At 46.2% G+C, this 14273-nt stretch overlaps 1 protein-coding gene across 1 annotated transcript; it reads right to left on the bottom strand.

Moving 5' to 3' along the window:
- Positions 1–984: 984 nt before the first annotated feature.
- On the bottom strand, positions 985–4322 carry TIMM22 (translocase of inner mitochondrial membrane 22). Its single transcript, XM_084219078.1, has 4 exons — positions 4074–4322; positions 3561–3757; positions 2515–2587; positions 985–1555 (listed from the first exon to the last, which is right to left on the bottom strand). Exons 1-4 carry the CDS (start codon positions 4306–4308, stop codon positions 1479–1481), a joined length of 582 nt encoding a protein of 193 aa, XP_084075204.1. The 5' UTR covers positions 4309–4322; the 3' UTR covers positions 985–1478.
- Between the last annotated feature and the right edge of the window lie 9951 nt (positions 4323–14273).

Genomic DNA, 14273 nt, shown 5'->3' with positions numbered 1-14273 from the left:
TGGAGCCAAGTTGTTTAATCAGCCTAGAATTACTCAAGCTTAAAATTCAGCTGACTTGCACAGCTTCTGGCCTGAGGATATTGAACAGGCACAGCAAGGGACATCAGGAGATCTGGAAACCTCATCTGATAGATCACATGCTGTTTGCTGTCTCTTTATTTCTTTCCATGTGGGAATGGGAGCCAATGTGCCTCCAAACTGACCACTGACCACTGGATCAGCCAAAACACACTGTTGCTCTTCCAGGTCAACAAGGGATGTCACTGTTCTGGGATGTCCAACTGTGGATGCAAAGGAGGGGAGGTGAGTGGGAGAATCCCTATTAGTTGTGTGCACTGCATCTGAAATGCCACTGCCTCAAAAAGATTAGAGGGAGTGTTTGCCTTTATGGAGTGGCTCAATGAAGGTTAAAAATGACTCTCTGAGGTCTGAGAACAGAGCTTGGTTAGAAGAGCAGGAGGGCAGATAGAACACCAATCAGAGAGGCAGCAGCTCCTTGAGCTAACAAACAGATATTTTGATTTCAGCACCAATTTTGGGCTCAGAAAAAACTGAGCTGAGAAAAAACACTCACTTCCCCCTGTGTAAGTAACACTGGGGCACTTGGAGGTGGCACAGGGATGTGATGGGAAGCAGGCTGTGTGCTGAGTGAGTGCCCAGTTTATTCTGGTTTATTCTCACAGCTCTGCTTTCTAAGTCTCACTATCAAACTGCTGGAACTAATGGGGTGAGCCTGGGGCATTTAAAGCAGTAGCAAGATTGCACTCCCACAGTGAGGTTAAATCAGGCTAGCCAAGTGGCTACAGAGAATTATACTTCAGCAACAACCTCTTTTTTTCCCTTAAACTGTTTTGTTCATCTGCCAGTAACCACACAGCTCTAAGGCTAAGGATTCCTTTGCTTTTCCCTTTAAAACACGGTAAAGAAATCTGGCGCTCATCTTTGTACTTGAAATAAGACAAATTGTACAGATGGTGGTTTGTCTTCAGATTGTATTTTAAGAAAAGCCTGGAACAAGCTTATTTCTCCACAGGATCTTACCTCTCCCCAACAGAGTAGCAAGCTGCAAACTGGTGACTCTTAAAACACTTGCAGCACCCTCAAATATGTGATAACCTAAATCGCTGCATTTCTCTTCAAAGATTGTCCTCCTGCCTTCTTTTGATGCCAGCAACAGACTTAATCAAAATCAGCCCCAAAGGATCGAAAGAGCTCAGAGTCCAGGCATGTTTCCTGGAAACTGACAGTCAGCTGATCTGTCCTGGAGATGCTGCTCTGTGCCTGGCTCCATCCTCCCATGCTCCCGCAAGCCTGCCTGGAGCAGCTCGCCAGGGCTCGCAGCCAGGTTGCTGTTAGTCATTCACAAAGTGGCCAGCGCCACCCTGACTCCAGAGGCAGTGGAAAGGTAAGCCTGATGGTTGTGCCGTGGTGCAGGCTCCCAGCAGCAGCACTGGAACAGGCACTGTTGCTCCTGGCTGTTACCGGAGGTAGTAATCGACTGCGGCAGAGAAAGCGGCGAATCCTCCGCAGCCGATCACCCCGGCCTTCAGCCCAGCTGCAAGGCAAGGGTGGGAAACCATGAGACAAAGTAGAGAAAATATTCTTCTTCCCAGTAACTTGTGCTGGCTCAGAGCTCACAGCAGCAGGAACCTGCCCTCCCACGGGACAGTGGCACTGTCCTTGCCTGATGCAGAACCCTCGGGGCCAGAGGAGAACCCTCCCGTGGCCACTGCTGATTTTACTGCGCTCTCATCTGAGCCCTGCAAGTGGCTTGGTGGGGCTAGGGAGGGAGAGGAAGGGCAGCCACTGCTCTGACAGCTCTAAGAGGATTAGGTCTAGGACAAACACAACTTAACAAGCTCAATTAGAAGCACTTTCAAGAGCTTTCTTTTCATTTATGCTTCTTAAAACAGGACTGGTTTTTTTTCTTAAGGAGAGTGAGAGAAGTTTGATCTTTCTGATGAGCAGAGCAGCTCTCTCCTACTTGAGCATTTTCCCAGATGTTACCACTAAAGGAAAGTCTCCACTAGCGCTGCTGAACTAAAATCCCACTTCTTGTTCACATGTAAGTAGAATTGTCTGTTTGAACTGATACATGAGAAAGGAGAAAAGCATTTTACACATGGTACAAAAGAAGAGAGGTCTTTAGTTCTAATTTCAAAGGAGAGTAGCAGAGAGTGAAATGGCAGATGTGTAGAGCTCAGTTAACACAAGAGCTTCTGTATGTATTTTTGGCTCTCTCCCATGACACCACAGAAAAGTGTAGACAGCCACCACCATCTCCAGACTTTTCTTTCAAGTGAATTTTGTTGATTTTCCTCTATGACCAACCCTTCCTTATCCCCACTTATTCTTGGAGCTGACAGCTCTGCCAGTCCAGAGCGCTCTCACGCTGGCCTCACCACAGCCCCACGCAAAGAGGTTTGTGGTGTGTGTGCTGCACTGAGAACATCGTGTGCTGCATAACCAAATTCAATCTTATCACAGAAACAGCTCCCAGCAGGCACCACCAACCTCTGAAGCCGATGGCTCCTCCCGTGATGCAGCCGCTGATAACGCTGTTCTTCCAGTCCGACTTCCCACGATACTGTGGAGTTACAAATCAGAGCCAACAAGGAAATATGGAACAGGCACTCAGTAGCTGTGCTAACACCAAGAAAGGTTAAATGACATTCCATCCCCTTCTCAGCTGAGGATGTTCTTCCCTCTGCTCTCAGCAGATGGCCCTGCACTCCCAGACTTGCAGGGCAGGGGAGGGAGGAAGGAGAAGGTAACTGGGAGAGGTGAGACAAGTCCATGTGGTGCAATGCAGTGCTGTGGGAAGGATCCTCAGGTGAGCCAGGACAGAACACAGCCATGAGTCTAAAAGGGCAACGACCACATGAGAGCAGCCCTGAGCCTGGTCCTTGGCACAGTGAGAGTCACAGCACCTGCTGACAAGGGTGGTCTATTTCCATCGCCAGGACACGCTGGATTTTCACCACTGCACAGATCTCTTTGCTCTGCTCTGCTGTGCAAGCAGATACACTTTTCTTCTAGATGAGTTAAGAAGTAATTGTGCCTTTCAATTAAAAGGCAGGACTCAAATTCATAACAGGGTAATTTTCCTATTAAAAAAACCCAGATGATAGATTTACTACTGAGCTGCAAAAGGTAATTTCTGACTGTAGGGGCCAGATGAAAACTGGCCTGTTACTCAAGAACTTTCATCAAATGATCCCTTTCTGCATATGGAATTTTTAGTCACTCAAATTACCATGTTGCAACTCACAGTTTGACATTTTACAAAAGCACTTGTAGCTAGGGTTTTAAAAAGTAATGTCTATGCTTGCCAATACATTTAGGACTTAAAACTTAAAAGGATTTTGCTACTGCAAAAGAGTTCTTCATCCTGTCAGAGAATGGCAGCTCTGAAGACAGATCTCAAAGCTGAAAAGCTTTCCTGGACAAGAACAAAGCAGCCCTATTGCAAAGAGGATATATGTACTAATTTGGATGTAGTAAAAGATTTTAAAGGGTACCAGAAAACATTTCTTAATGGTTGAGAGGCTCTTACTCACAGATTCCACCACGCATTCCGTGCAGGAGAACATGGCACCCACGATGGCAAAGTTCTTGGCGTAGGAGATGCCTCGCTGCCCCATGTCCTTGAGCACCTCTTTGGCCGTGGGCGTGCGGTAGGGATCCTTGGGATCAAACCCCACGTTGGTGTCAATGCCAGCTGTGAAGATACCGAACGCACCTCCCAGAACAAACCCTGTGAAAGATACACAATGAAATTAACTTGGCTGGGCTGGAGCAGCACATTCCCTGCAGGCAATGAAGCGGCTCTGCTCCAGTTGCTGGGACAGGGCAGGAATCTCTTGGTGCAATGGACACCTGTAACAGCCCGGGCTGAGTGAGGAAAGGCCACGAGCATCTGAGCGTCTCCAGGGAAGGGAGACACAGATCCCTGCCTGCGACGTGTGACAGGCACTGGAGGAGGCTTAGGAGGAAAACCAAACACGGGGATTGCAGCCTCTTCTCCATCCGCCCCTCTCCCGAGGCCACAGGCACCCCGAGCGACCCCGCACCTCCCACGCAGGCCAGCGCCGCCTTGAAGGGGCAGCTCTCCATGACCCGCTCCACCATCTTCTGCTCCTCGCTCTTGGGCGGGCAGGGGATTCCTCCGAGGATGGCGGGGTCCCAGACGCGGGGCTGCCGCTTGTCGCCCACGAGGTGCTGCAGCAGGAGGCTGTACTGCAGTGGAGGCGGCGGCGGCGCCGGCTCTCCCGGCGCTGACGGCGGCGGGGCCGCCATGATGGGCATGCACACCCACGACCGCTCGGCGTCGCGTCCAGGCCCGCTGGAGCCGCCGCCGACGGGGCGCACGGGAGTTGTAGTTCCGCGGCGGGGAGAAGTCGGCTGAACAGTGCCGCGCTTTGACTACATCTCCCAGTCAGCCCCTCGCCGACGCCTCCGGGATGAACTACCACTCCCGGCACGTTCCGCGGCGCGCCGCGGGGATTGGCCGTCCCGGGCAGCCAGGGGACTACATTACCCGGCGTGCCATACAGCAGCCCCCTGGTGGCCGGTGCGGCCGGTGCAGGTGAGGTGAGGGCTCCGGCTGCGGAGCATCCCCGAGCGCGGCGGCGGCGGCGGCGGCTGCAGGTGAGCGCGGGGAGGTGAGGGCAGCGCGGGGGCACCGGCTGGGCTGGGGAGAACCGGCAGCCTCGCGCCGGGCATCCCGGTGCTGGGGGAGCGCTGAGGTGCCGCAGTGCGGGACCCAGTCCCTGTGCCCTGGCTGAGGTGCGGGGAGCGGGTGAGATGTCGCGGTGTCGCCGCCGTGTCCCCGCATCCTCCCCGCCGCTGACTCCGGCCCCGCGCCGGTGCCTGAGGGCAACAGGTCCCGCACGGGGCGGGCGCTGCCGGAGCCGAGTCGGGGCTCGGAGGGGCAGCGGGGCTCCCGCAGCCCCCGCGGGGCTCTGAGTGCAGCGGGGCTCCCGCAGCCCCCGCGGGGCTCTGAGTGCAGCGGGGCTCCCGCAGCTCCCGCGGGGCTGCCCGGCCCGAGGCACCTGAGCCTGGCAAAGGCGTCCCCGCTGTGCCACGGGCACGCCGGAGCACCGGGACATCCCCGGCTGCTCCCTGGGGACAGCTGGGGCTCCTCTAGCGTGGGGCAGCGGTGTTGCTTCAGGACATCGTGCAGCTCGAAAGGGCTCTGAGAATATCCACAGTGCTCCATCACAAAATGCGAACGGGGCTCCCGTCAAATTATGCACAACCTTAGCTCTGGGGAGCTGTTCTGTTTGGTGATAAGGTGAGAAATGTTGCTTTTCCTTTTGGTGAATAAGGTGCATTTTAAAAAACTCCTATGTTTCCTGCTTGTGTTGTTTTTTCTTCGCCTTGCTTTCTTGTTCTTGTGGATTAGAACCAGTTTTCATCTTCCCAAGTGATAAAAGGTGTGCCTTAAAAAAACCTTTCGTCTCATTCGATATTTTTCTATTTTAAGTTACCCATAGGTTTCAAAATCTATAAGAAATAGTTGTCTTGGTTTCAATAGGATGCATGGAATTGTTGTATTTCAGTAATTGAAAATTGCTTTCAAAATTAAGTAAATGATGCATTAGTATGAAATCTTCCTGATACCCTGAAACACGACTTTTAGAGGTCCTAATGTAATAAATTTTCTTTTCTATTTTGGTTCTTTTTTTCTCTGTCCTGCTTATGTCTTAGTGTAGGTAGGTTCAAATAACGATTTAAATGGATAATTTTATCACTTCAAATACTTCATTAGACGAAGTTTAACAACTTTCCTCTAAATCCCACTGCCCTCTGCTGGCTGCACCAGCAGGGCCCACCTGCCCGCTGCAATTCCCTCTTCTTATTTTTTCTTTTTTTTTTTTTTTCTTTTTGTCCTTGGGTTTTTTAAATTATGGTTTTTGTTGTTTGTTTGGGATTTTGTTTGTTTGTTTGTGGGTTCCCCCCCTCTTTTTTTTTTTTAAGGTCAAATCCCATGAAAGAGCACGTGGTTAAAATCTACTACAGCAGGATCTTGAGGATGGTCTCCCTAAGGAACCCTCAACTTAAGATTTCAATCTTCTTGAGCCAAAATAACCTTGCTGGGCTGAAGTCTCACAGCAAAGCCTAATTTCCAAAGGCCTAAGGGGAAAAAAACCATATATGTTGGATTGGGATTTTCAGCACTGAGAGTTTATATGTATAGTTGAAATATTGCTTTGACTTTCTTTCCTATTTCCCTGAGTTTTGGAGAAAATGCTGGGTTACTATTTGTTTGTAAATAAAAGATTTAAGCAAGAATTTTGTAAATATGGTTCTATAAGATATACTTATTTATGGATATTAATGTGTGATTATATGCTATTTTTCCCTTCGATATTTAATAGTTTTCTCCTCTTCCCGTTCTGTTCTACATACGAACAAATTCCGGTGCCTGAGTATTTGAATAATCTCATCTGCCTGAACAGATTTTTCGTGTGGGTGAAATCAGATGGAGGATTAAGGATTTGAGAGGGACTATGAGAGTTCAACATCTTTGATAAACAAGTTGTTTAAATGAAACTTTCAGCTGTTTCTTTTTCCCAAGCCTGCGAACCTCCATCACTGCAGAGTGGTGGTGCATCCGACCCTCTTCCTTCTCCCCGACTAAGCCACTCCTTTATCCCGGAGCTGTTCAGTCCAGTGTAAGAGCTCAGGTTATTTTTAACCTTGCCTGGTCCCACGGAATGAAACATTCTGAATTCGGGCGAGTGTGACGGCAGCAGCGGGCACAGATGATCCCGAGCTTTTCTGCTGCTCCCAGGAGCTCGGTGTCTGTTTCAGCAGAGGGCAGCACACGGTGACACCGAATAATTGCGTTTCACTTGACCTTTGCGGTGACTCAGTGACTCCCACGCTTCAGTCTTCTCCAGACAGGATAAATCTTGGAAATAATGAGGGGTTTGTCAGGAATCCTGGTTTTGCATATGTCTTGGTTGTACAGTTTCCAGGTTTTGAATAGACTCTAGCAGTGCTACTAAAAAATTAAAATAAGTTTTCACGGTCCTCAACTTTTATTTTGTCAAACTGCCAGTGTTTTCTGAAGTTATTCAGCTGGGCAAGAAGTGACTGAAGGTGGAAATCAACAAGAATTAGATCAAATCCATTCTTTTTCACTCATTCCTACCTGTGGGCACTTTTTTTTTCCTTATCAGAACTGTCATGATGTAGGGGTGAATGAGAAGAAGAGGAGATAAATTAATGGGTATTTTAATGAAAAAAGGAAAAGCTTTTAATCAGCACAAGCAGAAGAAAGTGGGGCTGCTTTGCAGGTGGTCACATGCTGATCTCACCTGTTGGCTACAAAGAGGTTTCCAGTGGCTGCAAAAGGGAAGGTGCTGGGACCTGCTGGGCTTTGTTTCCACCCTGTAGTATTCTTATCTATACAACAAATTTAATCCTTTCCCACTTCTCATTGACCTTGTGAATGTAGTGTTTTGTCTTTTTTTTTTTCTTTAAAAGACTTTAGGTTGGAAAGTACATTGGAGAAGTGAAGTGCTTTGTGAAATAGATCTAATTTCAGTGAAGGAAAGCTGCTTTAGCTTCTGTACTTTCCTTGGCTTTTGAGTTTAACAAATTTATTTGGTTGAGAGTGCAGCTGGGGTTTTTTTTTCTTCTAAAGTAGCTCTCAGTGTTGGAGAATACTGTGTCACTACCATGGCAAACAGCTAAAGTACTAAGAAAAAGGTTAGATTATAGGTAGGAGGCAGGTATATTGGAGTTAAAACTCAAAAGGTATCCTGACTCACTGATTTTCCAATTCTTTAAATTTTTTTTCCTCTAAGTCAATATAAAATAGGCTGCAGAGAGAGATCTTGGACTAAAATCTCCTTTTAGGATCAGCAGACTCGTTCCTTGTGACTGTGCTCTGTAGCTCAGAGAGAAGGAACAGGATGTGGCTTTTCAAGATGAGTGTTTGATCCTGTCTGCTCTCCCTAACGTTTTAGATCTCAAAGCCTGTACCCCTGTTGAAAGGAAGGTGGTTTCTTTGTGTTTGTTCCACTTCAGCAAGGTACTCCTCCTCTTCACAGTTTGCCCAATATTACATATATTTTTGTTTTCACCTGTAAGATTTAAAAGACACTTCGGTGGTCTAAAAAAAGTTTCAGGCATCATCATCTCCCAGGGCTTTCAGCTGTTGCTATAGAAGCCTAAATTCTCTTTGAGAGACCTTTCCAGTAGAAAGAAGTTGATACTGCAGGAAAGTTGTCATGGAAATCTGCAGCAAAAAGAGAAAGGAACTCTCAGTTTGATGACTGTTACACAGGCTCAGCCAGCCTGGTGAAGTGGCTCCCTATCTGGAGATCTGCCTCTGCAGATTCTCTGCCTTGTGTTCCAGTGGATTGGAAAGCTGTGGACTCAAACCTAAAGAAACAAATGATTTAACATTTATATAACCAAACCTACCTCTTCAGCTCAGAGAGCTTTATCCAGATTTGAGTTTCCAGGTGATGGCAGACCAGGAGATTGCCAGCAGCCTGGCCCTAATGGGGGATGGAGCTGTGGCACAGCTATTTCTTATATTTCTGGCAATGCCCACTCTGAAAGGATTTATTAAAGTACCACGACTGAAATGAGGCTTTCAGAACCAATTTTTAAATTGACAAACTAAAAATAGTTTATTCTGCAAGCTTCAGTGCCATTGCAGATTTGAACAGGAGCCCTTTGTGTCCAGCTAAATGATGGGATAAGGAGATCCCATAAATTTCTTATACCATCACCAAGCCTGGTTGGCTCCCTGGTTTCAAGCTTTTTGTGCCTTACTAAAGCCTCCTGATACCTAATGAATGTGATTATGAGTGAGCTGCCTTTAAATATCTATTACCAGAGTCACCATGGTAACTGCTGTAAGAATTTCTTGCTGGTAAAAGGTTTCCAGCTCCCCTAGATACAGCAGGGCAAAATGCTTAGGCTGTTGTTTTCACGGTTTGAACGAGATCAAAGAGCACAAAATAACATATTCCTGATTTTTGATAGCAGTGGATGGTAGTGGAACTGAAAGGAATAAGATTTATTCTGGAGCCTGTCCTCAGCTCAGGGAATAGAGGACAGTTCCACAGGCAGGGGCAGCCCAGGCTTTCCTTGGACAGCATGCTCCTGCAGGAATCGAAGATGTCACTCCCTCTTGGCTGAGCCAACACTTGGCCTTTCTTTCAACACTGTCAGCAAGTGAACTAATTAACCCTAATGAAGGATGCAAAATTGTGATATTCCACCTGCCACAGGAGCAGGAAGAGCTGCTGAGTGATTCAGTGGGGAGTAGAAAGAATTGACCTGGCTTGTGTGTTCTCTCTTCGTTTCATAGTGTTCTCAAACTGCTCCATTTTCCTCTTGGCCTTCAGCTGCTCTGTACCAGGGCAGTGGTGTTAGTTGGGCAATATTCAGAGTGACTTCCCTGCTGTCCTCATTTCCAAATCTTCTTCTTCCCTTCTTTCACATCTGCTTTCTCTCCCGAGTTCCTGTTGTGTGGCAAATCAATCCCTTGCTCTGTAATGACAGTTGTTTCTATAGGCTTCCACATGACAGACTCACTAATGTCCCTCATGCAAACTGTCACCTCAGGGGGTTGTTTTGCTTTCATTTATTTATTTACTTATGGTAAACAGGTCACAAACTCCATAGGGCACTTCTTCCTTTTCATGCAATCTGTTCTCTTGCTTCATTGCCCTCCTACAGTAGTATCTGCTGGTGATTTTAAATTATCACTTGCTTTTATAGAAACATGGAAAACTGAGCACCTATTCCTGCTTTCCCACTTCATTGCCTGTGCCTCTTGCTTCTGGGCATTTAGGGCTTTTGGTAAGGGAGGCTTCTGCTCTGGTGTGAGCTGTTTGGTGTGGCTGTGCTGCACGAGAAAATGAGACCTTGAGGAGAGGAGCAGTTTGCATCCACTCTGTGTGGGGGGACAACTGGCACAGCAGAGCCAGCACGAGTGGCACTGAGCACGTTTGATGGGAAGATTGTGCCTGCAGGATGAGCTCATGCTGGTGAAATGTTGATATTTGTCCTTACCTGCCCTGTAGGCAACGTGAGCCACATGCCAAGATCTTTTTTGCTGAGTTTGAGGATGCTTCTAATTCATTTTAGTTATAAAGTTTGAGTGCCAGATTTGCATTGAGGGTTTAAAATCTGAAGGGATTATGATCGCCAACCAAGAGATCCAAGGAAATTCTTTTGTAAGGAGTCTCGAAAGCAGAACCTGCCTCTCAGAATGGAATTTGCCTGCATTATTCCACTACTTGTTTTTTAATGGTTCCTCTGTAGCATTGTGGTTAATGCTGGGAGGGTCTCAGTGTCTGGGCACTTCAAATTTCAGCTGCACAGTTCCATTTCTCAAGCTTTCTAAGCTGATTTAAAAGTTTAAGCAGTAGCAAACATGTTTGTTCCTATAAGCTGTCTAGAAGAAAGGAATTGTTGAACTTTAATTTAGATTCTCCTTTTTTCTGAATTTGATTACATCATCAAAGCCACATTTCTATGCTGAATTTCTGGGTGCCTCTGTATAACAGTGTACATGTCTGTCAAAGCTGCTGATTTAGATGGGAGTTAAAATCGATGAGCACTGCAGACCCTTGCAAATTTGTCATAATTAGTCAGTAATTTAGGGGCTCTCATTTCCTGACCTGTAAAATAGATGAGTTATTAAGCTACTGCAACGATCAACCGATACTGATCGAGTGTCTGTAAGAGATGCAGGGAGGAAACACGAGGTGGGCACTCCAAGGCATTGCTGTGTGGTGAATCAAATCTTGCCAAGAGCCTTTTTTCTGCCATCCTGATCTGCATTAGGGGGCTCATTCCTCGCAGGGGCCTGAGTTCCCTCTGTGGGTTTGTCCTGGTTGGGTTCCCGCTGGGCTCCCCTGGGTCGGGGGGATCCCACAGCTCCGCTGTCGGCACTTGCAGCGGGAAACCCTCGGAGACAAAGCCGACACCTCCGGTCTGTCATTTGCATCCCCCTGAAACGCACCGAGAAGTTCAAAGCAGTGGGACATCGCTCTGGAATCGCGTCGGGGTTTTTAATTCCGAGGCAGCCTCCAGCACACATCTCCAGAGCTTCGTTTTGCTGTGCAGCTCTGCGTTGGCAGCGGTTTGATGGGATGTTTTTCTGTTCCGGGCTCCTTGGAGTTTCTAACCTGTTGCAATTCCTCTCCCGTTAGGTGATAGAATGCCAGCTCTTCCAGCATGAGATCCCTCTGGGACAATTAGTAAAGGGAGCAAATAGGGTTGTGCGGGATTTTGCCTGGGTAGGTAGTAAAAACTTGCTGTGCTACTTGAATATGGTAATTCTCTATGAATTGTTAATGAGTGCCACATTATAACCTATATAGCAGAAAACTAACAACGAGGAATAATAAAATAGAAAGTTACTCCCTTTCCCTTAAGCTTTTCTTGCTTTTAATCACTGAAATTAAAAAAAAAAATCAGTTAGTAAAAAATAACAGTATAAGTCTTATCGTCCTCTTTCAGGGAAGAGCACTCAGTATTGCCTTTTTTGCATGTTCAGATTTATCCACATTTTGAAAAACAGGCTGACTGCAGAAAAGCTGTCCTTGGTTGTTGATGATGCCTAAGGAAGTAGAGATGTTTGAAAATTGCAAATAATAAACTTTGCATCAATGTATGTAAAAGTGATCAGTGATTTTTATTTTAAGTATATGACATATGATGAGTGTTTCTTTGCTACATAGATATCCTTTCTCATTTTCCCTTTTTCTGTGGGTTGGCTCTTTTTTTTTGGTAGATAAATGGTTGTTAACTCTTGAGTGTTCTACTCAGAAATTACAGAAATACTGAAAAATGCTGGCACATCTTATAGACTTACTTTTGAAACAGGCAGTTTCCTAATTCTATTTTTGACTGACTCAGTGGCTGTTCCCTTGGAAATTCTCAAGTTGTTGTCTGGTCTTCTGAAATTTTGGCAATAGGCACCAGAGGAAGCTGTTTTTCTTGTCTCCTGTAGCACTCCATGTTCCATAAAAGATTTTCTGCCTTTTTTCACCCCAATTTAATTATTTTAACCTCTTCCAGCAACAAGCATTTTCTCCACTTGCAGGTCAAAGCTGGTGGTCACAGGCTGAGCCCCTCAGGTGTTGGGTAGGAACATGAAACTGTGAGTAGTCTCTTAAGAACAGGGAGGGAAAAATAAATCCCAGTTCTCCAAGCCAGCTCACACAGCTTGCTTGTGCTGGTGGAGCCTTTTTGGCAGCAGTTGCAGGAGTTCCATCCACCCATTTGATCAGCAGCATCTTGTTGACTGAGCAGCAGTTGTTTTTGTCAAAATGGAAAGTGGTGCCCCATGATTCACTCTGCAAACGTCCACCAGCAGTGTGAACTTCCTGACATCTGCACTGCAACTGAGAAAATAAAGAAGTTTGGATCAGTTATGTCCAAAAGGGAAAAAGCACAGAGTAAATGCTGTCCCAAAGCCATGGCCTGACTCCACTAATATCCACTGTCTGATGCAGGCTTGCCTTTGTAATTGCTTTTGGTTTTCCAACTCCAGACAGCAATGTCCCAAGTCTTACAGCTGAATTAGAGACTTGCTTTAAAAAGACATTGTTATTGACATAATAGCCTTGTTTATGGAATTTCTCTCCTTTGTAATTAAGATTGTTTCATGCACAAAAGCAGTTAAATATGGCATAAATATCTGTAAATGCAAAGATATTTTAAGCCTTGTTCCTTGTGTGAGCCTTTTTTCCACACTATGCATTTGTTTCTCAAATGAGCTGTGCCACCCAAAATTCTGCCCTTTGCCCATTTCATTAAGTTCTCATCCATACTTGTTCTTGTGGAATTGTACTATTAATGCAGCATAAAGCCTTGAAATTCCTCAAATGCAGTATTTTTAAGGTGTATTAATGGTGAGGGTTGATCTTATTCTCTCATACCTTGTAGGGAAGTTGTGGGAGCAAGTGCATTGAGCAGAATGCAGGCAATATGTTCAGTGTTATTTTGTCTGTCAACCAATTTTACCAGCTGGGTGAGAACCTGGCAGATACTTGAAAAAAGTTTATATTGCTACTTGAAATTGTTTTCTCACCCTGGCTGTGTGAAAGTAATTATGGTTAAGGGCCTGGCTTTCTTTCAGCCTGGCCAACTCATTTGAGCTGTTTGTTTCTGGGCTGTTCTTTCATTTAACAGAAAGGCAATTTATCAATTCAGAAAGTTTTATGCTGAATAACTCTTTGGTCTAAGTAAAGAGATCAGGTAATTATAGCCATAAGGGCTACCAGAAAACCTCTAAATAAACAAATATACTGTCTGGTCTCCTTGGGTTTGGGGAAATTCTCCACCACTATTCCAGGCTGTCTCCCCAAGCTGAAGTATGTAAATGTTGTGACTGTCTCCTTACAGCCAAGCATTTCATTTTTAGGTTTTGGTCAAGTTATATTTATCAAATGTATCCCAAAGATATTTGAGAGTGCAATACTGGAGCTCATCTTGCCTCCCCACTCCCTCATCTCAGTTCTGTATTTCTCTTGGCTAGAGGATAGGAAAACCTATCAAGCTGCCAACACTGCTCTCCCTCTGAGCCCAAACAAACTCACCAGCAGTGGCAGAGGGGCAGAATGCTGCTTTCCAAAAAGGGTTTGGTTTGTTCAGCCAAAGAATCTTCTCAGCAAGGTGTCTGCACCTGATATCCCTCTCATTGGTGAGCTCAGGGTCCAGGTACCTGCAGCTGTTTGCCCTGAGCTGGTATTTTTGAGCTGCATCTGTTCAGTTGTGAAGGTGGTCCATGAGCAGAGGGGTGAGCTGCAGTCCCTCCCCTGGGTACCCAAGTGACCTCATTGCCTATGCCTGCATCACGTGTGGGGTCACTTCCTCAGGGAGGAGGAACTCTGCATTCAGATCAAGTATCTACAGCAACTTCCTCCTTATCTGAGCTGTGAATCATCTCAAGAACTCTGAATGTTGTGTAAAAATACAGAACGGGTTAGTTCTACCTGTGGTCACACAGCCTGACCTTGGATATTGAAGAAACTGTCCAAGTGGGCTGGGTAGAAGGATGGGTACATTTTGGATGTTGGCAAAGCTGGAATAGCACCTGACTGAATTTAGGGACTTAGAACTAATGTCTGCTTGAGACCTGCCAAGCACAGAACTTTCTCCTGTGCCAAATAAGTCACGGTGTGCTCTTTTGTCTTGTTCTGGCATCTTAAGATAAAGCGAGAGCTCGTTTCTCTTAAGAATATCAGAAAGTTGGATCCCAAATCCATAATCTTCGGACGAGATTT

The sequence above is a fragment of the Fringilla coelebs genome (assembly GCF_963513975.1).
Source record: "Fringilla coelebs genome assembly, chromosome: 20".
In the NCBI taxonomy this organism is placed as follows: Eukaryota; Metazoa; Chordata; class Aves; order Passeriformes; family Fringillidae; genus Fringilla; species Fringilla coelebs.
Note: the sequence above shows the minus strand (reverse complement) of the source record. Positions and strands in the feature narration are given on the sequence as shown.